At 46.0% G+C, this 22,739-nt stretch overlaps 2 protein-coding genes across 2 annotated transcripts in view; both read left to right on the top strand.

Annotated features, from left to right (window-relative positions):
- The first annotated feature begins 238 nt into the window (after nt 1-238).
- On the top strand, nt 239-3,631 carry SCGB1D1 (secretoglobin family 1D member 1). Its single transcript, XM_017878482.1, has 3 exons — nt 239-362; nt 2,121-2,308; nt 3,493-3,631. The coding sequence occupies exons 1-3, from the start codon at nt 308-310 to the stop codon at nt 3,520-3,522; spliced, it is 273 nt and encodes a 90-aa protein (XP_017733971.1). The 5' UTR covers nt 239-307; the 3' UTR covers nt 3,523-3,631.
- A 14,673-nt stretch (nt 3,632-18,304) lies between these two features.
- Nucleotides 18,305-22,739, top strand: part of SCGB2A1 (secretoglobin family 2A member 1) — a 5,667-nt gene continuing 1,232 nt past the window's right edge. The window contains exons 1-2 of the mRNA XM_017878481.1: nt 18,305-18,417; nt 20,164-20,351. Coding sequence (XP_017733970.1) covers nt 18,363-18,417; nt 20,164-20,351 — 243 coding nt within the window. The 5' untranslated portion in view covers nt 18,305-18,362. The remainder of the gene's footprint in view (nt 18,418-20,163; nt 20,352-22,739) is intronic.

The following is a 22,739-nucleotide window of genomic DNA, read 5'->3' as shown; positions in this document are numbered from 1 at the left end:
GCCAGAGGCACCTGGACACTCACCTGGAGCACAGAGCAGAGTTCCTGCAGGGCTGCCCTCCTGTGCTCCGCCCCACTCAGGATGCAGGGAGGCGTGGGGACGTGACACTGATGGATGGCAGCAGCCCTGGCTAGGAAGGGAGGGCTGGGAGCCAGGCCTCATCACCTGCCAGATGCCCCTGTGGGCAGGACCAGACAGGCTCCCTAGGTACAAATAGCCCTGGGCTCCACGGTTCCACAGGTTCCTGGGGTTGAGTCTAAATCACTCATCATTGGTGAAAGCTGAGCTCACAGCAGAATAAGCCACCATGAGGCTGTTGGTGTGTCTCCTGCTGCTCACGCTGGCCCTTTGCTGCTACCGGGGTGAGTACCTCAGTCATGAGTCGCACCAGCCCCAGGAACACACCCTTCTCTGAGCACGAGGTCACCTATTCGGGTTAAGGGTGGGGTCTGGAACAAACCAAAATTCCAAACCTTATCCTGTTCTTGTTGAAGGAACTGCTCATAAAGCTCAGGCTTCATTTCATCAAATCCCCAGCACCTAGGAAGTTTTGCAGAAAATCAGTGCAGACAAATGTCAGGAATTCTGCCTGAGCTTCACTCCTGGATGGGATCTGTGACAGATGATGTAATATGAGGTCTGGGGTGACTCTGGGCTCAGCCACTTCTCAGCCCTTTCACTGTGGGCAAGCTGCTCACCCTCCCCACGCCTCCTCCTATCACTGGTGCTTAGAGCTTCTGCCGGGAGTGGCAATGGGAATGGAGTGGGATTATTGTGCCAAGGGTCTAGCTGTGGATGTGAAGCCAATCACTGTACTGTCAGACATTCTCCTCCCCAGAACCTTTAGGTGCCAATTGAGCTCACAGCTTCTTACATTGTAAATTCAGACTCATAAAATGTTACATCTGGAAGGATCCTTGGAGAGCTCTCAGTCCAAGAAGAGACGGTGCTCTCTGATTCTCTCAATAAGAAGCCTGCAAATGAACTCTTAGAATAAGCAGTACTCAGTATATCTTCTAGGGGTCCTACCAGTAATGGTGGTAGAAATACTACAATGGTTAGCATCAGAACTTCTATTTTTCTAAAATTAATTCTGGCTGTTTTTTTCCACAGTTCATTTGGGTACTTTCCTTTCCCCTGTCAGGACCGATCCAGATTCTGATTTTTCTCTTTCCTCTTCCTTTCTGAACCTCTCCCTGTTTCCCTGTGACATCCCTGATCCTACCTGCTCCAAATAATTCCCACAGTTTGAAGTCGCGTAGTCAGGGGTCATGTTGAGCCTTGTGGGGCACTTTCTGGATGCACAATGTTTGCAAAAGACTTAGGGGAATGGAGATTCCAGACCAAGCAAAATGATTACTCCAGGTATTTCCAAAATTCCCAGTGGGAGCAGGAATGAGCCTCAGTTCCCTCCTGTCATCCTCTCTAAATATTCTAGACGTTGCTGCAGAATATGGGCCAAGTACAATTTCCTGTATAAGCTTCCAATGTGTGTTAAAACTGATTCACATTATTTTATTTTATATTCACATTATTTGATTTTGTTTTAATTTGTTTACCTTTTAGCTCTGTCTGTATTGGATCACATAAGCCTGAATCCTACAACTTATTCTCAAAACATCACCTTCAACATTTTAATAATTTTAACTTCTTTTCCAGATTTACTCATTTCTCTAATTTCTGATAGGATTCTGACTCTACTATTCACTTCAAAATTTGATTACCCAAAACCTCCTCTTCACCAATGTCCAAGACTAATAAAGTGTCACTTAACTGGCAGAGAAAAGTGATTATTTTCAAATCTAGAAAAGAGAACGTTGGCCATCCATCCAGAGCAGCTTTGGAAAGTAATGGGTGTGCTTTAAAACAAAACAAACAAACAAACAAAAAAAAAACCAAAGACTGAATGAGTGATCAGGAAGTTGGTTTTCCAGTTCTAGCTCTTCCCTTTGCTGTGTGACCTCAAGGAAGTCACAACCTTCTGGGTCTGATGTTGTCATTGGCATAGTTATTGACCAGAAGCCTAAAAGCCTGGGGTTCCTGTCTGGTCTAACATCAGGGAGGCATGGGAGAAACACTGATTTCCTTACATAAATTATATTTTTATTCTTTTGCTCCAGCAAATGCAGTGGTCTGCCAAGCTGTTGGTTCCGAAATCGCAGGCTTCTTATTAGCTGGAAAACCTGTGTTCAAGTCCCAACTTGCCAAATTTAAGGCACCTCTGGAAGCTGTTGCAGCCAAGATGGAAGTGAAGAAATGCGTGGATCTGATGGCCTATGAGAAGAGAGTGCTAATTACAAAAACATTGGTAATTTCTGTCTCTTTCATGTGGCCAGGTCAGCAGCACAGTGTGAAGTAAGATCAGCTTGCTGCTCTGTGAGGGACACAGGTGGTGGGGCATCTGGCTTGCTGGTCACCATTTGAGAAGGTCTCCTGGGGCCACAAGGTGGGTGCTTCCATTTCGCCTGCAGAACTCAACTCAGCTGCGCACAGCCTCCTGCATGTTCCCCCTCCTCAGGTCACCTGCCTGGATGCCATGTCCCCAGAGTGTGCTGAGGACATGGGGAGTGAGCCCGGGCCCAGGCAGGGGTGGTGAAGGGCCAAGTATGACTACCTCTCCACCTGGGGACTTTCCTGAGGCGGAGCTGCCCTCACACAGTCACTGTGGAATGTACTGGGGAGTGTGGGAGCCTCGAACAGGGAGAGGAAGGCAGGGAGGGGCCTAGAGCAGAGGCTTCTGCAGAGGCAGCGCTGGAGGGCTGGGCTTCTCTGCAGTTTCTGCAGAGTTAGGAAGGAGCTCCTCCCAGCTCCTCAGACTCCACGCTCCCCTCCTCACTCACGATGCTCTCCTGACCACAGCCAGTGGGCCAAGACCCTCGCTATTCCACTTCCTGCAGTGCCATGGAAGCGGGATGTTGTCACTCTGTCTTTCTCAAGAAATCAGAGGTTTTCTAGGGGCCTCTCAGCCTGGCTGCCTCTGGGTTGCTGTCCTGAGGTTTAGCTGCAAATGCTCATGGAAGGTGCAGGGTCAGGACTGAGGGGTGCTCGGGTCCTGAGGCAGAATTCCCACATGGGGAGGCTGGAGTCTCCTGGAAGCCAAGCTTTCCAGAGGCCCTCCCAGCCCTGACCAGCCTCTCAGTCCTGGGTCTCTCATTGCAGGAAACAGGAGACTCCAAGTCCTGGGACAGCCCAGACAATAACCTCTGGCTGCTCTGTCCACCCCTTCTTTCCCCCTCCATGAGGACCCTGGGCCTCACACTTGGATCCCCCCCAGGGCTATTGGCCTGGCAAGGAAAGGCTGCTCCCTCACCAGCATGTGTGCTGTGAAGCCCCCAGGCCTAGGCCCTGGTTTCCCCCACACACTGGGTTCCTGCCTCTGTCCTTCCAACTGTCTTTGGGAGCAGAATTCCATCAGCCACTTGGATGTTAACCTGTTGTCTCCAGGAGCCGCATGACCAACCTCACCTTCCTTTCTTTCCTTTTCTATTTCAGGGAAAAATAGCAGAGAAATGTGATCGCTGAGATGTAAAACTTTTAATGCTAGTTTCCACCACCTTTCAATGATACCCTGATCTTCACTGCAGAATGTAAAGGTTTCAACGTATTGCTCTAATAAATTACTTGCCCTGAACTTCTCCACTGGTCTTGTTATGATCCTGCAGTCTCAGGCCTTGACTGAAACCACTCAGTCAAGAGTGGTTTCCATAGGGGAGTGGCTTTTGGGTATGGCTGACAATCAACTCCAGAGAACCAGCATCCCATTATCAATGGGACCTGAGTCCAGGCATCCCAGAAGGAACTATTTGGTAGGAATCATCCTGCATTCCTTACCGATTTTCCATCCTGCAGCCGTGAATGAAAACCGTGGTGAGGAGGACACAGGAATTACAGTGTTCCTGCTGGCCTTGTACTGAGGGAACCCCCAACCTGCCTGAGTGTCCAGGCCCAGGGTTCCCACCTAGCAGGGACCCTAGTGGATGTCCCCTCAGACCCACAGTCAGCCTGCTTGGTGCCACCTCTGCACTGTGGTTTCTCTCCTCTGTCATGTCCAGTATACTTTCTTTTCCATTTACCATAATTTGAGGACATCTCCAGGTTTCAACCTGGATTTCACATTTGTTCACTCCCCACACTCAGAGGACTCCTCAGTGTCTGCATCACTCACCAGCACCTGAGGCGAATGCTTCCTTCCTGCCTCAAGCCACCCCAAGAGCTCCAGAGACCAGCACCCCCTGCCAACTGGACAGCTCCAAGCGCACACTCCACAGTCCTTTCAGGAGCAGGATGTAAAACTGAGCACAGGGTCTGCCCCCAACCTGCTCTCCCTTCCATGAGCCCATCCAGGCTAATGCACACACCCAGAAAGTCCCCTGACCAGGACACAGGGAGACACCACTGGTTCCTGGTTTGGTGTCCTCTGGCTGCTGGAATAAACCTCCACAAGCTTGGTGACTTAAAACAACTGATTCGGCTGGGCACGGTGGCTCACACCTGTAATCCCAGTACTTTGGGAGTCCGAGGCGGACAGATCACAAGGTCAAGAGATTGAGGCCATCCTGGCCAACGTGGTGAAACCCTGTCTCTACTAAAAATACAAAAATTAGCTGGGCATGGTGACACAAGCCTGTAGTCCCAGCTCCTCAGGAGGCTGAGGCAGGAGAATTACTTGAACCCGGGAGGCGGAGGTTGCAGTGAGCCGAGATCGTGCTACGGCACTCCAGCCTGGCGACAGAGTGAGACTCCATCTCAAGAAAACAAAACAAAACAAAACAAAAACAAAACACCAACCGATTCTCTCACACATCTGGGGGTCAGAAGTCCAACATTAGTGTCATGTTCAGGAGGTTGGAGGCAGGAGGGCTCCACTTGCACTGGGGGATCTCAGGGAGCATGCACTAAGGGCTGCTTCTGGCTTCTGGGCTGCTGACTGTCCTGGTCCTGTGGCCACATCACTCCAACCTCTGCCTCCATGATATATTCTCATCTCCTTTTTCTATAAGGTTAACCCCCCTGACTTTTAGTTACAAAATATTGGGTTTAGGCACCACCAGAATATTCAAAATAATCCTCCCATATTATGACCCTTAACTTTATCACATCTGCAAAGTGCTGTTTTTGGGTCATGTAATGGAACGTTCACAGATTCCAGGGATTAGGATATCTTTGGGGGAATGCGGGCAAGAATCAGCCAACCACAACTCCCCTCCCTCCTGCCCCCTAACAGTGCTCTACATTCCACTCCCTCCACGGCCACAGCGTCACCTCTGGGAATCGCTCCATTCCCATCACACAGTCACATCACAGCCCGGTCCACATCCTTCCCAGTTCAGACTAAGTCCCTAAATTGTCTTGCAGCCTCTGAGAACCCTTCCTGTAATACACCCTCCTCATTCACACCAAAGTGAGCCCCCTAAAACTGAAATGTGATCCTATCCTCTGTTCAACAACCCTACATGACCAGAAGGCACTTGTTCTCAAGGGTTTCAAGTAAGGGACACAATACTGAAAACCCACCTTCATAAAATAGTAGTTATTTTTATACAGTGGAGAAAATAGTAGATGATAGTTATTACTATTGTTATTATTATTATTTGAGACAGAGTTTCACTCTTGTCGCCCAGGCTGGAGTGCAATGGCACAATCTCAGCTCACTGCAACCGTCGCCTCCCAGGTTCAAGCAATTCTCCTGCCTCAGCCTCCCAAGTAGCTGGGATTACAGCCATGCACCACCACGCCCCGCTAATTTTTTTTTTATTTATTTTTATTTTTTTTTATTTTTTTAGTAGAGACGGGGTTTCTCCATGTTGGTCACGCTGGTCTCAAACTCCCGACCTTAGGTGATCCGCCCACCTCGGCCTCCCGAAGTGCTGGGATTACAGGCATGAGCCACTGTGCCCTGCCAATAATAGTTATTATTAGGTAAGCATTGATCTTAAGGGAAATTCATATTTTTAATCACATCAGGAAATATGTACGCTTACAAATATAACCTAATGTGTGAAACTCATGACCAGTTCAGCCTACTACACAGTATGTGTGCGGGAAACAAGGATTCATGGATTCTTCCAGCACTCAGAGACACCTAGAAGGAACCACTGCCAGGAGAGCAAGTCCACACCCTGGTGTTGCACACAAGGACTTCCAAGGCCCTGCTCCTGCCAGCCCCTGTCCCTTCCTCTCCTTTCTCCCGGGTGCTCCATGCTCAGCCACAGTTGTTTATATCTCATTTCTTAGGCCTCAGGTGAGTCACACCCTTGCACCAGTGTATATGAGTTTCCCTTTCCCTCTATAGCCTTTTCTGCCTATGACATCTGACAGCCCCATCTCTAGAATCCACTTCTCCTCCTCTGTAAAGCTTTCTTGGATACTCACACATTACATCAAATCTTTACACACATGTGCACTCACATGCATAGATATCTGTTTTTTTCTTAATTATACTTTAAGTTCTGGGATACATGGAAGAACGTGCAGGTTTGTTACATAGGTATACATGTGCCATGGTGGTTTGTTGCATCCATCAATCCGTCATCTACATTAGGTATTTCTCCTAATGTTATCTCTCCACTAGCCCCCCAACCCCTGACAGGCCCCGGTGTGTGATGTTCCCCTCCCTGTGTCCATATGTTCTCATTGTTCAACTCCCAATTATGAGTGAGAAAGTGCTGTGTTTGGTTTTCTGTTTTTGTGTTAGTTTGCTGAGAAAGATGGTTTCCAGCTTCATCCATGGCCCTGCAAAGGACATGAACTCATCCTTTTTTATGGATGCATAGTATTCCATGGTGTATGTGTGCCACATTTTCTTCATCCAGTGTATCATTGATGGGTTTGTTCCATCAATGATACATTTGGGTTGGTTCCAAGTTTTTGCTATTGTGAATAGTGCCACAGTAAACATACATGTGCATGTGTCTTTATAACAGAATGATTTATAATCCTGTGGGTATATACCCAGTAATGTAATTGCTGGGTCAAATGGTATTTCTAGTTCTAGATCCTTGAGAAATCACCACACTGTCTTCCATAATGGTTGAACTAATTTACACTCCCACCACCAGTGTAAAAGCATTCCTATTTTTCCATATCCTCTCCAGCATCTGTTGTTTCCTGACTTTTTAATGGTCACCATTCTAACTGGTGTGAGATGGTATCTCATTGTGGTTTTGATTTGCATTTCTCTAATGACCCAGTGATGACGAGCTTTTTTTCATATGTTTGTTGGCTGCATACATGTCTTCTTTTGAGAAGTGCCTGTTCATATCCTTTGCCCACTTTTTGATGTTTTTTTTCCTTGTAAATTTGTTTAAGTTCTTTGTAGGTTCTGGATATTAGCCCTTTGTCAGATAGATAGATTGCAAAAATTTGCCTGTTCACTATGGTGGATATCCCTGTTTTATCATAGCTTTTCCTTCCTGTGATACAGGATACATAGCATAGCATTGTGATAAGAACATATTACATAAATACTAGAAAGCATTCAACAAATCTTAGCAATCTTTACTATAATGCTTACAATTAATACGTTTCTATTTATTGAGCACCCTAGTATGCATTTTGCCGGAAGGCTTCCAAGTTCTGTGTGACTTAGTCCTCACTAGTTCCCAAGAAGGTCTGAGATTGTTCCCGCTAATGAACCTGAGAATGAAAAATGCTCTACCCAGTGCCCCTCAACCCTGGCTCTGTTTTAGAATTCACTGGGAAGCTGTCAAAAGCAATCAATGTCTGGGCTCCACCTGGGGCGCATGTGTCTATTTGCGTGCAAATAGAGTCCATGCAGTCGCTGGCCTTGGACCTCCCGTTCCTATAGGTGCAGGTATGCAGTGATCTGGGGAGGCAGTAGCTGGGACACGAGTACCCCATGATACTCACAGGACTCCAGATATCACCCGGCTGTTACCTTGAGGCCTTTCCCTTAGCTACTTCCATAGCCTTTAAAGCCTGGGGGTTTCAAGGTGCTCACTCTAATCACATGAGGGTCACATATGGTAAAGTTTCCTTCCTGAGCTGCTGTTAAATGAGTATGAAGGCCGGGCACAGTAACTCACACTTGTAATCCCAGCACTTTGGGAGGCTGAGGCTGGCAGATCACGAGGTCAAGAGACTGAGACCATCCTGGCCAACATGGTGAAACCCCATCTCTACTAAAATTACAAAAATTAGCTGGGTGTGGTGGTGCCCACCTATAGTCTCAGCTACCCAGGAGGCTGAGGCAGTAGAATTGCTTGAACCTGGGAGGCGGAGGTTGCAGTGAGCTGAGATCACCACTGCACTCCAGCCTGGCAGTAAAGCGAGACTCCATCTCAACAACAACAATAACAACCACGAAAAACAAAAGAGTGTGAAATGAGATCTAGCAAGACTGCTCAGGCTGGGGCAGGGAGGGGGACTATTGGGAGTCATTGTTGAAGGGGTACAGAGTTTCTGTTCAGGATGATGACAATGAAAATGAGTATTTCGAAGGCATTGTAAATGCTCTTAAGGCTACTGAACTGTACACTTAAAAATGGCTGAAATGAAGCATTTTATGCTTATTTTACCACAATACAAAAAAATACTTCAAGGGCTGCCATTGTCAGAGGGGCAGCAGGAAGATACCCGCAAAAGTGAGCTAGGTCTGTGTTTTACCCTCTGAACCTGTCAGCATTCCAAAGTCAGCACGTCTCTACGTGTCCACGTTCTCATTGATTCACCTGCTGGATGTCTTCTTTGTTGAAGATATTGCTAAGTTTTAAGAAACTCTCTTTCAAAAAGCTGAGATTGAGGTTTGCCAAGGACATAGAATTCACTCATGCGGGGTCTGTTGACTTTATCCCTTGAAACCTCTCCCATGACCTCTGAGCTAAGTAGAGTCTCATAATTTGCCTCCTGCACAAATATTATCAATCTCTGCCTAGGCTCTTTCCCTCAAATATCTTCTCCCTGTGACCCATCTGACACTTTATGACAAGCTCAGTATTCTGAACACAAAGCTCTCATTTTGTCATAAGCTTCATTAAGGTGAACATTCAATGAATCTCCATTTTTTTATGAAATAAAGCTCAATATCTCAATTCAGAAATTAGAATATTCATTTGTATAATAATCTAAGCTTCAAATTGTTAAAAAATATGTGCTTTCCTTTCTGTCCTTATTCCTTCACTTTTTTTCTCTCGGCTAACTGTTTTCTAACAGATTAGGGGCTAGAAAAAGAGAAGAGAAAAGGAAATAAGAAAGCTGTTAATTGACACACTATTTTGTAATTCATCAGGTCCTCTGGGTCTGACAGATGTTTTGTGTCATGGGTAAGTTTCATGAGTGCTTTATAAAGTCCAGATTATTAAGATCTCTCCTTCCTTTTATGGTTTAACAAATACTCAGACAACAACAAAGAACTTTAGAGAAATTAAAACATGATAGCTGGAATAATTAATAGAAGAATTGAAAGGAAAAATTAAAATAGTGGCATGAAAATCAGTGTGTATGTGGTGGAAAAGACAAAGAAATAAAATATATGAGAGAAAAGAAAAGAAGGCCGGAGGATGAATCCATTATGTCCAGCTGAAAAAATTCCAGAATGACAGAGATCATGGCGGGAAGAAAGTCACCAAAGAGGCCAAGTATGGTGGCTCATGCCTGTAATCCTAGTACTTTATGAGGCTGAGTCAGCAGATTGCTTGAGCCCAGGAGTTTGAGACCAGCCTGGGCAACATAATGAAAGCCCATTTCTACAAAAATCAGCCGGGTATGATGGCACGTATCTATAGTACCAGCTACTGTGGAGGCTGAAGTGGGAGGATCACTTGAGCCCAGGATGTAGAAGTTGCAGTGAACCGAGATCATGCCACTACACTCTAGTCAGGGTGACAGAGCAAGACTGCCTCAGAAAAAAAAAAAAAGTCAACAAGAAAAATAATAACAAAAAATTTCCCAGAAAAAAATATGGTATTGAAAAATCCGAAGACATCCATCTGTTTTCCATACCAAAAAAATTTTGCTAACATTCTGGAACATTGTCTTTAAGAAAAGGTCTTTTTTTCCTAGAAAAAAACAGTGAGACACATACAGTGATGGGGAATAATAATGGAACCAACACAAGAACCAGTGGATGGTGGAGAAATACTGAAAAATCAGAGGATTGTCAACTTCTAATTTTATACAAATATGAATCTGTAATCAGCCTACTCATTCAAACATAAAGATAAAATAAAGGCTCTCAAACATTTTATCACCAATAAACTTTTTCTCCAAAAGGTACTGGAGGACAGACCCCAGCAGAAAGAATTAGAACAAGAAAGGGAAAGACATGGGACTCGGTAAACAGCGATGAAAATAGGAGTTAGTGGATAAATCAACAGAACAGTAATAAAAGATTATTTGAAACATGGAAATCCTTCTGCAGAGAAAGAAGATCTCAGGTCAACGCAGAATGGGGGAGGGTGATCCATTTTGTTGAAAGGATCAATAAATTTTCTTAAGGAATTAATTAGCAAGTTGAATGGGAAGACATCATATAGAACTGAAGAAAGATACAATATGTATCACTGAGATGAGATCTTATTATGCAAACTAAAAGCCTATAGACATCCAAGGATATACAAAGGAAAGCTTGTGGAAGAGGTGATGGCTGAGCTGGACCATAAAGCACCTGGAAGATGAGGATGACCGTCAGGGGAAGCAGGGCCTCCAGGTGCATGGAGCAGCCTGGGCAAAGGCATGGACATAAGGCTGACTCAGTCACCTGGAGGACAAAGGTGCCCACATTCCTGCTGGCACCTTGCCAGGCTGGGGCTATACTCCCTGTTTGCTGAGTATGAGGCTCACGAGTGCTACTGGTCATTCGTCACAAGAGCAAATGTGTGCAGTTATTTCTGTAGCACTTGGCAGTACTGACATCAAAGGTAAGTAATCCTTTTTCTGTGGGATCTGCCCTTTGCACTGTAGGAGGTTCAGCAGCACCCCGGCCTCTGCCCCCTGGGTGCTGATAGCACCCCCACCACCACCCAGCTGTGACAACCAAAACTGTCCAGGCTGATGTCTTTGGGAATAGGGAGGAGATGGGAGTAGATGTGCCCTAGTTGACAATCGCCACTCTGCAGTGGAAAACTTTATGTCGGTTCTCCTATGTGACTCTTGCAATGGCCCTAAGGTAGGTGTTCACAACTTTGGGGTCACTACAGTTACCAGCAAAATGAATGGGGCATTGAAAAGAAAAAAAAAATCGCGAACTTAATGGAGAAGATGTTAGTGTAAATATCTAATGAACCAAATCAGTTGTTACATGGGTATAGGATTAAGCTTTTCACCACACATTATAGGGAAATGTCAAGTTAAGTAAAGTTCAGAGTTTTGGTTAAGGAGCCAAGGAGAATTAGCCAGGGGCTGACACCTGACCTCGGCTCTGCTTCCTAATCCAGCTCTATCTCCCAACTCATTGGATGAACCATCCAATGTCAGAAAAAAAAAAAAAGTCAACAAGAAAATAATAACAAAAAATTTCCCAGAAAAAAATATGGTATTGAAAAATCCGAAGACATCCATCTGTTTTCCATACCAAAAAGTATTTTGCTAACATTCTGGAACATTGTCTGATGTGTGTCAGATCACATCGTGGTAATGGTCATTTTTTGAGAAAAGGAACACTGGGCTGGTGTGGTGGCTCACGCCTGTAATTCCAGCACTTTGGGAGGCCTATGTGGGCGGATCACTTGAGGTCAGGAGTTTGAGACTAGCCTGGCCAACATGGTGAAAACCCATCTCTACTAAAAATACAAAAATTAGCTGGCCGTAGTGGTGCGCACCTATAGTCCCGGCTACTCGGTTGAGGCACGAGAATCGCTTGAATCCAGAAGGCAGCGGTTGCAGTGAGCTGAGATGGAGATTGAACCACTGAACTCCAGCCTGGGTGACAGAGTGAGATTCTGTCTCAAAAAAAAAAAAAAAAAGGAACACTGAGGTGGTCCCGCCCCAAGTTGGCACAGCCTCCAACTACCTCCCCCTCCCCTTACCTCCCCTTTGGGGTCCCACCCGGACCCCAAAGCCATCATCCAGGAAAGTACAACATTAGTGTTAGTGCCCAGGATGTCACCCAGAAGTGTGGTTAGTGTTGTGTGTAATCCCTGCCTTTACTAAAGATTCAAACGTCGATGAGTGCCTCTTTCTAAATAGACCTGGTACTAAAACATGAGCGATATCATCAGTGAACTCTTATAAAGCACCACATTTTGAGCCAGAAAATAAATTACAAAATTATTGATTAAGCACTTATTATATGATGTTGTCATACAGAGGCAGGACATGCAGAGGCCATGTTCTCCAGGAGCATGAACAGAGAGGACAGGTCAGCGTCAGAGGATGTCAGTTCGGAGCTGCCCATGGAGAGCCACAGGTCCCTGGGAAGGGGGAGATCCAGGGAGTTGGAGGGGCCAGCAAAGAACACAAGGCGTGAAATGCTTTGATGTAGTTTCCAGAATGAATGAAGTGTTTCAACCCAGAGTGACTAAGGCAAGGGCAGTGGAGAGACCACAGGGAGCAAGGTAAAATAGTTAAATTACTGTAAGGAAAAATTGCAAAGTAAATGTAAATGATTACAATAATTTCTCAAGCAGAAAACTGTGAGTCTTGTGCAGAAATCCACACGAAGTTCCCATAGGGCAGCAGTGGGAGTCAAGGTCACCAGGACCCACCTGAGCCGTGGTGTGCAGGTTTTTCAGGATCCAGCCAAGGAGGGAAAGGGTTGAGAGCAGCTTGTGGAGCCAGAACACCTGGCTTCATATCCTGTTGCTGCCACTTCCTAGCTGTGTCTCGAAAAGTTCTATGGAATCTCTGTGTCCCATCTCCTGTAGCGGGGGTGAAATGATCTGCCCACTTCACAGAGTGGTGATCACACATCCAGTTTGCTCAGGACAGTCCTGGTTTACATTGTTATCCTGGCATCCCACCCATTTCCCGTTCCCTTTCATTTCCAAAGTGCCCCTCATTTGCAATCAATAGTATGGTCACTCTGCTCATAGGATGACAGCGGTGAGATTCCAAGAGGCTTACAACAGTGCCTGTCATTTAGGAACTGGTGCAGAATTGGTTTTCATTCATATTTTATTGAACATTTCCTGAAAGTTGCTAAACAATTAGATCTTAAGTGTTCTTATCGCCAAAAAAAAAAAAAAAAAACCAAGTATGTGAGGTGATGGTATGCTAATTAACTTGAATTAATCATTTCAGAATGTATATATACATCAAAACATATTATAAACCATAAATACAAATAATTTTTATTTGTCAATTTGCCTTAGTAAAGCTGGGTAAAAAATTTAAAAATGTATCTAAACATGTTAAGTAAATTGGAACTGGTTCCTGGGAAGATTAATATGGTAATACTAAGTAGAATATGCTTGGGTGAGAAGTTATTTGTAAATTATTTCAATAAAACTCTGAGGCCAGGTGTGGTAGTTTATGCCTGTAATCCCAGCACTTTGGGAGGTCAAGGTGGGCAGATCACTTAAGCCCACGAGTTCGAGACCAGCCTGAGCAAATGGCGAAACTCTGTCTCTACCAAAAATACAAAAATTAGCTGGGTGTGGTGGTGTGCGCCTGTAATCCCAGCTACTGGAAAGGCTGAGGCAGGAGGATCACTTGAACTCAGGAGACAGAGAGTGCAGTGAGCCAAGATGGCACCGCTGTACTCCAGCCTGGGCGACAAAAAAAGACCGTGCTCCAAAAAAAAAAAAAAAAATCAAAAAACCAAAAAAACTCTGAGGAAAGGGGAACACAGAAGAAAAAAAAATACATATAGATCAAAACACAGAACTTTGTTTTCAAACTTAAAACTTCAAAATTGTAGCTGGGAGCAGTGGCTCGTGCCTGTAATCCCAGCACTTTCGGAGGCCGAGCTGGGCGGATCATGAGGTAAGGAGATGGAGACCATCCTGGCTAACACGGTGAAACCCCATCTCCACTAAAAATACAAAAAATTAGCCAGGCGTGGTGACGGGCGCTTGTAGTCCCAGCTACTCGGAAGGCTGAGGCAGGAGAATGGTGTGAACCCAGGAGGAGGAGCTTGCAGCGAGCTGAGATCGCGGCACTGCACTCCAGCCTGGGTGAAAGAGCGAGACTCCGTCTCAAAAAAATAAATAAATAAAATTTAGCTTGTACCTGAATAGTTACTCAAATATTTTAGAGAATGTCATGTGGAAGCCGAGGTTTCAGTGGTGTCGAACAGTCCTAGTGGTCCTTGGAGTTTACCATAAATACATTTTTTATTACCAAAAATAATGGCTACCAGCTGACATTTGGATAGCACGTGCTTTGTGCCAAGCACTGTTCTCAGGACTTTCCACTTTTTACTTCACTTGTGATTCACAGCAATTCTATGACTGTTCCCATTTTAAAGGGAACACAGAGCATTAAGTCTCCTGTCCAATGGTGCAGTCAGCAAACGGAGGAGCTGGGATGTGAACACAAGTGGCAGTCAGGCTCTGAGTCCTCACTCACCACCCATCTGCCATCCAACCCTTACGAGAAAGGGCTGCAGAACCTGCAGAGACAGGACCCAGCAGTGCAGCACAGCAGCGCTCAGCAGAGCTGCAGTTTCCCAGGCACTCACTTCCGGGAGTCTTGGGAATGTCCATCTGGGATGGGACTGCCCCATGGGATAAGGGATTTTATCCTTTCCTGACATTTCAGTCATCTGACTCCTCTGGGAGTCACCTCCCCCATCTTCTGAATTTATCCACCTTTAACCTACCTGCTCCCTACCCACAGCCTCCCCTCACTCTCTGAGCCAGAGGACATTTCTCCCACTTCAGGGAAAGCACCATCTCCCTCCTTTGGCCTTCCAGAGCCCTTCATCCATCTCTCTGCACCTCTCCTTTCCCATCTGGGCTTATAGTCTCCTGTGTGTGTCTCCCCAGGCTTCTCAGAGGTACAAAGGCTCACAGTTCTCTTCTGACAATTGAGGGAGTATGAAAAATGCGCCACTGTCACGTGCATCTTGGGTGTGTGTGTAAGGGGATTCTTCCTTGGTTGCCATGGACTCCCCATGGAAGCTACGGCCTCTCCTTTCCTCAGCCCCATTTCAGAAAGAAGAGACCAGAAAGCATTTCTGATGTGTGTGGTCCCTTTAGAGGATTCACACTGTTCCCTTCACTCAATCCCAACCCCGTGTCACCAGATGTATTCACCCCCATGCAGGGGAAGGTCAGTCTTTGCAAGCTTCTGACGCATTTTGGGACACTGAGCTGGAATATGGGAGTGCTGGGGTGGACTGAACACTGAGCAACTCAGACTTGGAATCCCAGCATGAGGCTTGGGCAACGCGAGGGAGGTGCCGGGTCTAGACGAGGTCTTGGTGACTTGAACAACAGGCATATTGCTGCCAACCAAGATGGCTCCAAGAGGCCTTTCCTGAAGTTCTGTTCTGGGTAAGCAGGTGACTGACAGGGCAGGGCCATAAGGACTGGGGCACAAGGCAAAGCCCCAGTAAGTACTGGCCAAGGAGACAGTCTCACGTTTCATGATCAAGGTCCTTCACCACCCTTGGGAAACAAGGCTACCAGCCAGGGTTAGCTGTGTACAGTGGTAAGTAAACAACACTTCTCCTTTCTGTCCTCCCCCAAATTAGGTTTGTTCTTGACCACTGAGGCTCCACCTGAATGGTGGAAAGAAACATGTCACAAGTAATCCAGAGAGTAAACAATGCATTCACAGGGAATTAACAATGGATTCATCCCTCTGGCTGTTTCATCTACTTCTTTTTCTTTTCTTTTCTTTTTTTTTTCACTTGAGCCAACTATGTTTTTCTTGTTCCTATGACCTTCACTGTGACCCTAATTAAACAGGGGTGGCGTTTTTATCATGTGAGGCTGTCCCGTCCTTCTCCCGATTCTATGTGGCCACGTTCCTTCCCTCCCTTACCTTGCCAGATGCTCTCTGTCCTCAAGCTTCTGTACTTGCAGTTCCCTCTCCCTGGAATGCTCTTCCCCAGATGTGTCCCTGGACATCACCATCCACTCATCCAAGTCTCAGCTGAAACAGCACCTGCTCCTTACAGGCTGCCTTGGGGGACTTACAGGCCACTGACCCTGGGCAGGCCGTCTATGACAGCGTTCAGCTGTTGTGAGTATTTTGCTGTTCTTTGCAGCAGTGACCACTTTCTCATAGCTCTAACGTATCTTATCTTTAGTCTTGTTCTTTTCGTCCTTCATTAGAAAATAAGGTCTATAGGAGCAAGCACCTGGTCTAACCTGTTTCTAGAACTGAATCTAGCGCAGGGCCCAGCTCACAGGAGAAGCCGTGATGAAGCAACAGTGATGTGTATAACAAGGGATCCATGCATGAATGCAACTGCCATTTATTCAGAATTATCTTATGCTTGGCCATGTGATCAAAAATTTACAGACTGTTGGCCAGGAGAGGTGGCTCACCACTGTAACCCAGTACTTTGGGAGGCCAAGGCGGGTAGATCACAAGGTCAGGAGTTTGAGACCAGCCTAGCAAACATGGTGAAACCTCGTCTCTACTAAAAATAGAAAAAAAAATAAAAATAAAAATTAGCTGGGTGTGGTGGTGCACACCTGTAATCCCAGCTACTCAGGAGGCTGAGGCAGGAGAATCGCTTGAACCTGGGAAGGCTGAGGTTGCAGTGAGCTGAGATCACGCCACTGCACTCCAGCCTGGGCAATAAGAGTGAGACTCCATCTCAAAAAAAAAAAAAATTTACAGAGCGTCTATCATCATTACAAAAATTCAGCATCATGGCTGGGCATGGTGGCTCACACCTGTAATCCCAGCACTTTGGGAGGCTGAGGTGGGTGGATCACCTGAGGTCAGGAGTTCGAGACCAGCCTGGTCAACAGGGAGAAACCCCATCTCTACTAAAAATACGAAAATTATCCAGGCATCACTCCACACGCCTGTAATCCCAGCTACTCAGAAGCCTGAGGTAGGAGAATCGCTTAAACTTGGGAGACAGAGGTTGCAGTGCGCCAAGATCGTGCCATTGAACTCCGGCCTGGGGCGAGACTCCATCTCAAAAAAAAAAAAAAAAAAAAAAAAAAATTCAGCGTCATTTATACCCATTTAGTAAAGAGAGAAAGGAAGCCCAGATGGATCAGCGTTGTAACTTGCCTAAAGACACAGCATGACTACATGTGGCCTCCGGGATCCACACCCACACCTGCCCAAATCTCATCACCTAAATCCCATCATGGACCAACCCCATTGCCACCCACTGCCCAGCACTGCCTACCCAAGCAGTCAGCTACTCCGCTCACTCCCAGCATCCTCTCAACCAGTAGAAGGAAAACTGTAAAAGACTAACAAAGAACTGTAAAAGACTAACAAAGAACTAAGCACGAATTAAATTATAAATATATTGTAAAATAAATAGTGTTGTAATTCTTAACAAGAATAACAAGAAGCTTTCAGTTGAGGTTATATATTAATTTTTTTTCCCAAAACTTAAAGCACTTTTCTGGGCTGGGCATGGTGGCTCATGCCTGTAATCCCAGCACTTTGGGAGGCTGAGGGGGGCAGATCACCTGAGGTCAGGAATTCAAGACCAGCCTGGCTGAAATGGTGAAATCCTGTCTCTACTAAAAATACAAAGATTAGCCAGGTGTCCTGGCGGGAGCCTGTAATCCCAGCTACCCAGGAGGCTGAGGCAGGAGCATTGCTGGAACCCAGGGGGCGGAAGCTGCAGTGAGCTGAGATCGCGTCACTGCACTCCAGCCTGGGCAACAGAGTGAGACTCTGTCTCAAAACAACAACAATACCCCAAAAAACAAAACAAAACAAAAAACCCACTTTTCAGAAAAAGAAATGTCTATGGATTAGGAAGGTCTGCCTCCCAGAGGAAGATGCAGGTAACACAAATATTTGATGATTCCAGGACCGGCAGATATACAAGTTATGAAACTGTTTGTACCTTGAAGAATAAGAAGCAGAAGAGGAAAAGCAAAGAGGAGTAGGAGGAAAAGAACAGAAGGAGGAGGAGGAAGAAGAGAAAGAGGACTAGAAGAAAACTACAATAATAACAACAGTGTTGAGAGCACAAGATCACGCCATTGGGTTTTGCTTTATATTGTGGAAAACACTGTTGCATCCATTTTACTAAAAGCCATGTGTCATTATTGTAGTCCCCAAATTGTCAGGGATCCAAATGTTACTGCCTTCTTGGTTTCTACAAACAGAGCACAGGCTGGCTGGGCTCCCCTTGAGGCACACTATTGTGCCCTGGTCCTACGCCAGGCTGACACTTTGCTTCATTCCTGGGAGGGACTAAGGTGTCTCCCTGGGGAATAAATAGAGCAGGGCTGGATGCTCACCTCCACAGCAGCTTCCTTGATCCCTGCCACGCACGACGGAACACAGACAGCAGCCGCCTCGCCATGAAGCTGCTAATGGTCCTCATGCTGGCGACTCTCCCTCTGCACTGCTATGCAGGTGAGTTCTGGGCAGAGACGGCTGCTTCTGGGCTAGGAGTTGTCATTCTGGGCCCCTGTAGAAGAACTCACAGCCCTTAATCCCCAGCACGGATGAACCCCAGTGGGAAGGGCCTGAGTGTGACAGGCCTTAGGATCGCCGTGAGTTCCTGACAATCAAGCGGGCAGTGCCCTCGTGGGCTGTCCCCTGCATTGGAGCTGCACGTGGTGTATCATGGCACTTGGGGTCTCACCATGGTCACGGCGACCATAGAAACCAGGATGAGTCTCAGGATTGAGTATTGAAATTAACGATTTCAGTGGGGCAAGAGAGAGATGGCATCTGCACTTAGAAACCACGAAATCATCATGGGTCTCCTTGAATGTGGAACGAAATAGGAAACCTCCCAGGACAGAAGGCCCAGGCTGCAGAGTGTGACCCAGTGTCTCTCACCCAGTGTGGCTCACTCTGTGTTCTCAGAGTTGATCTGGGTCCTTCTGGGATGCCCTTTCCCTCCCAGTTGCTTCAGGCTCAAAGCAGACCGGTGAGGAGAACTCACACCCCCTGGAGTCTCCTTCCAGCGCTGAAGACCCAGTGGGAGGAAAAGCCCCGGCTGCTGGAATCAGCACTAGTAGTTCCATAGGTAGCCTGCCTTGTGCAATTCACAAAGGTGGATTCCAAACCCTACCATATTGATGTCCAAGGTAGGTGCAGACACGTAGAAGGGTGACAAGCTCACAGTCAACAAACTAGAAAATCACAAAGTCCAGAGCACAACCAGCTCACATGAAGCCAAGTCCTGAGCTCTTTCCTCTCCCTTACAGGGGGGGTGACCTCAGATCCCTTCATGAACAAGTTCTATTTCCCATTCATGTGTGTGTGTGTGTGTGTGTGTGTGTGTATGTGTGTGTGTGTGTATGTGTATGTGTGTATGTGTGTGTGTGTGTATGTGTGTGTGTGTGTGTGTGTGTGTATGTGTGTGTGTGTGTATGTGTGTGTGTGTGTGTGTGTGTGTGTTTGAGACCCTGTTTGAGACAGGGTCTTGCTGTGTCACCCAGGCTGGGACTGGGACTGGTGTGCAATGGCACGGTCTCAGCTCACTGCAACCTCTTCTTCCCAGGCGCAAGTAATGCTCCTGTCTCAGCCTCCCAAGTAGCTGGGACTACAGGTGGGCACCACTATGCCTGGCTAATTTTTAATTTTTTTGTAGAGATGAGGTCTCCCTATGTTGTCCAGGCTGGTCTTGAACTCCTGAGCTCAAGCAATTTGCCTACCTTGGCCTCCCTAAGTGCTGGGATTACAGGCGTGAGCCACCATGCCTGGTCACACATTCCCTTTTATTGCAGTAGAGTCAACAGAACTAATGGACAATGTCCTAGACCCATTAATCTGAAATCCTTGGAAACCCTCCCTGATGCTAGGCATGATAACAGGGAAGCATTGCATGACTTTGAACCAAGAAAGCCCAAGTGGTGTTTGCTATGTGCCCCCAGTCAGAGCACCTCATTTCTCGAGGGTCCTCTTCACCAAGGATACACGGGGTTGGGCTTCTCTGGGTTTGGGAGGTTGGAGAGAATTTGCAGAGCCTGAGTTTATGCTCTCAGAATTGAGAACTCTACATCCTGCACCAAAATCTTTCTGAACCTCGGTCTGTCCCTGGAGGTACGAAGACAGCCGGCTTTCCCAATTCATCCGTAAAATGAGCTCACACCTCTGGTAATGGCCCATTTTTTTTTTTTTTTTTTTTTTTTTTTTTTTTTTTTTCAGATTCTGGCTGCAAACTCCTGGAGGATGTGGTTGAAAAGACCATCAATTCTGACATATCTATACCTGAGTACAAAGAGCTTCTTCAAGAATTCACAGACAGCGAGGCCGCTGCAGAGGCTATGGGGAAATTCAAGCAGTGCTTCCTCAGCCAGTCACATAGAACTCTGAAAAACTTCGGACTGATGATGGTAATTTTGGCTTCTTCTTATGCACCCTTTGAAAATCACTGATCAGAACCAGCGGGCTCTAAACTTTATATATCAATTCACTAAACTTTGTCTCCAGGCTGCTTTGCCACTTCACACTGAGAATCTTTAGGTAGTGATAAATGGAAAAGGCTAAAGGGAGAAAAGCAAGACTTAGAGATCACCCATCTACCTCTGACCTCACCAGTCCATCCTCACACAGACACAGACACACATAAGCACACAAGTAGAGACACACAGCCACACAGCGACAGGCATCTGCATTTTTTTTTTTTTTTTTTTTTTTTGAGACGGAGTTTTGCTCTGTCACCCAGTCTGGAGTGCAGTGGCACGAATCTCAGCTCACTGCAACCTCCACCTCCTGGGTTCAAGTGAATTGCCTGCCTCCGCCTCCCAAGTATTTGGAATTACAGGTGTGCGCCACCATGCCCGGCTAATTTTTGTATTTTTACTAGAGACGGAGTTTTGCCATGTTGGCAAGGCTGGTCTCAAACTCCTGACTTCAAGTGATCTGCCTCCCTTGGCCTCCCAAAATTCTGGAATTACAGGTGTGAGCCACTGCGCCCAGCCAGACACATGCACATTTTTATTAAGAGAAAAAATTTGGTTCTCAAGGAGTCACACACTTGTAGGAGCAACCTACTAAGACATTTCCTATTTTCACAAAACAAATATTAAAAACATTCTTATTATTTTTTATCTAGCTCAGAAAATGCAATTTGTGCAAATTCTGCATTTTCTAAAATAAAGAAAAATGTTTTGGGGGGATGGAGTTTCACTCCGTTGCCAGGCTGGAGTGTAGTGGCATGATCTTCGTTCACTGAAAACTCTGCCTCCTGGGATCAAGCAGTTCTTGTGCCTCAGACTCTCAAGTAGCTGGAACTACAGGCACGTACCACCACCATGCCCAGCTAATTTTTGTATTTTTAGTAGAGATGGGGTTTCACCATGTTGGCCAGGCTGGTCTTGAACTCCTGGCCTCAGGTGATCTGCCCACCTCGGCCTCCTAAAGTGCTGGGATTACAGGTGTGAGCCATCCCTCCTGGCCTAAAATAAATAATTTAAAATGCAAGTCCAAGCAACCAAGATTTGTTAGCATACATGACTGGAAATCATGCACCACTTAATTAAGTGCCTCACGAAGTGGGAAGTGCAGATCATGAGTGTGAAACAGCACGAGTGCTAGAATTGTTTACAACAAAGTCAGCGGTTATAACAATGAGTATTTCTGTCTATTAATAAAGATGTGTTGGCTACGAGTTTTTTTGTTTTTGTTTTTGTTTGTTTGCTTTTTGAGACGGAGTTTAGCTTTTGTTGCTCAGGCTGGAGTGCAATGGCACGATGTCTGCCCACTGTAGCCTCTGCCTCCTGGGTTCAAGTGAATCTCCTGCCTCAGCCTTCAGAGTAGCTGGGATTAGTGGCACATGCCACCACACCCAGCTAATTTTTGTACTTTAAGTAGAGATGGGGTTTCACCATGTTGACCAGGCTGGTCTCAAACTCCTGACCTCAGGTGATCTGCCCACTTCAGCCTCCCAAAGTGCTGGGATTACGTTGTTTTTTTTTTAAAGAATTTATTTAATACCCCAAAATTTTATTTAAAACATTCACATTGAGAATCTTTAGGTAGTGATAAATGGAAAAGGCAAAAGGGATTTGCCTTTTTTAAAACATTCCATAATAGAAAATTTAGAGATATATCAAATGCTCAAGGATAAAAGTAAATATTAACTGCAATTTGCGATGGTTGAATCATTCTTTTCTTTAAAAACTCAGATTAGCCAGGTGCTGTCCCTCATACCTGTAATCCCAGCACTTTGGGAGGCCAAGGTGGGAGGATCACTTGAGGTCAGGAGTTCAAGACCAGCCTGGCTAACATGCTGAAACCCTGTCTGTACTAAAAATACAAAAATTAGCCAGGCATGGTTGCGCACACCTGTAATTCCAGCTACTTGGGTGGCTGAGGCAGGAGAATTGCTTGAACCCGGGAGGCAGAGGTTGCAGTGGGCAAAGATAATGCCACTATACTCCAGCCCGGGCAACAAAGAGAGACTCCATCTCAAAAACAAACAAACAAACAAACCAAAAACCCAAACAAACCAAAAAAAAACCCCTCAGATTAATCATTTATATTGTAAAACTCCAATGTTTCTTGTTTCCATTTTTATTTTGTTTTGTTTTGTTTTGTTTTTTGAGACAGAGTCTTGCTCTTTTGCCCAGGCTGGAGGGCAGTGGTACAATCACAGCTCACTGCAGCCTCCATCTCCTGGGCTCAAGTGATCCTCCCACATTAGCCTCCTGAATAGCTGCAACTACAGGTGCACACTAGCACACCCGGCATAAAATATATATATATATATATATATATAT

Source organism: Rhinopithecus bieti, unplaced genomic scaffold, assembly GCF_001698545.2.
Source record: "Rhinopithecus bieti isolate Rb0 unplaced genomic scaffold, ASM169854v2 scaffold_11488, whole genome shotgun sequence".
Classification (NCBI taxonomy): Eukaryota; Metazoa; Chordata; class Mammalia; order Primates; family Cercopithecidae; genus Rhinopithecus; species Rhinopithecus bieti.
This window is presented reverse-complemented; position numbering and strand designations above follow the sequence as displayed.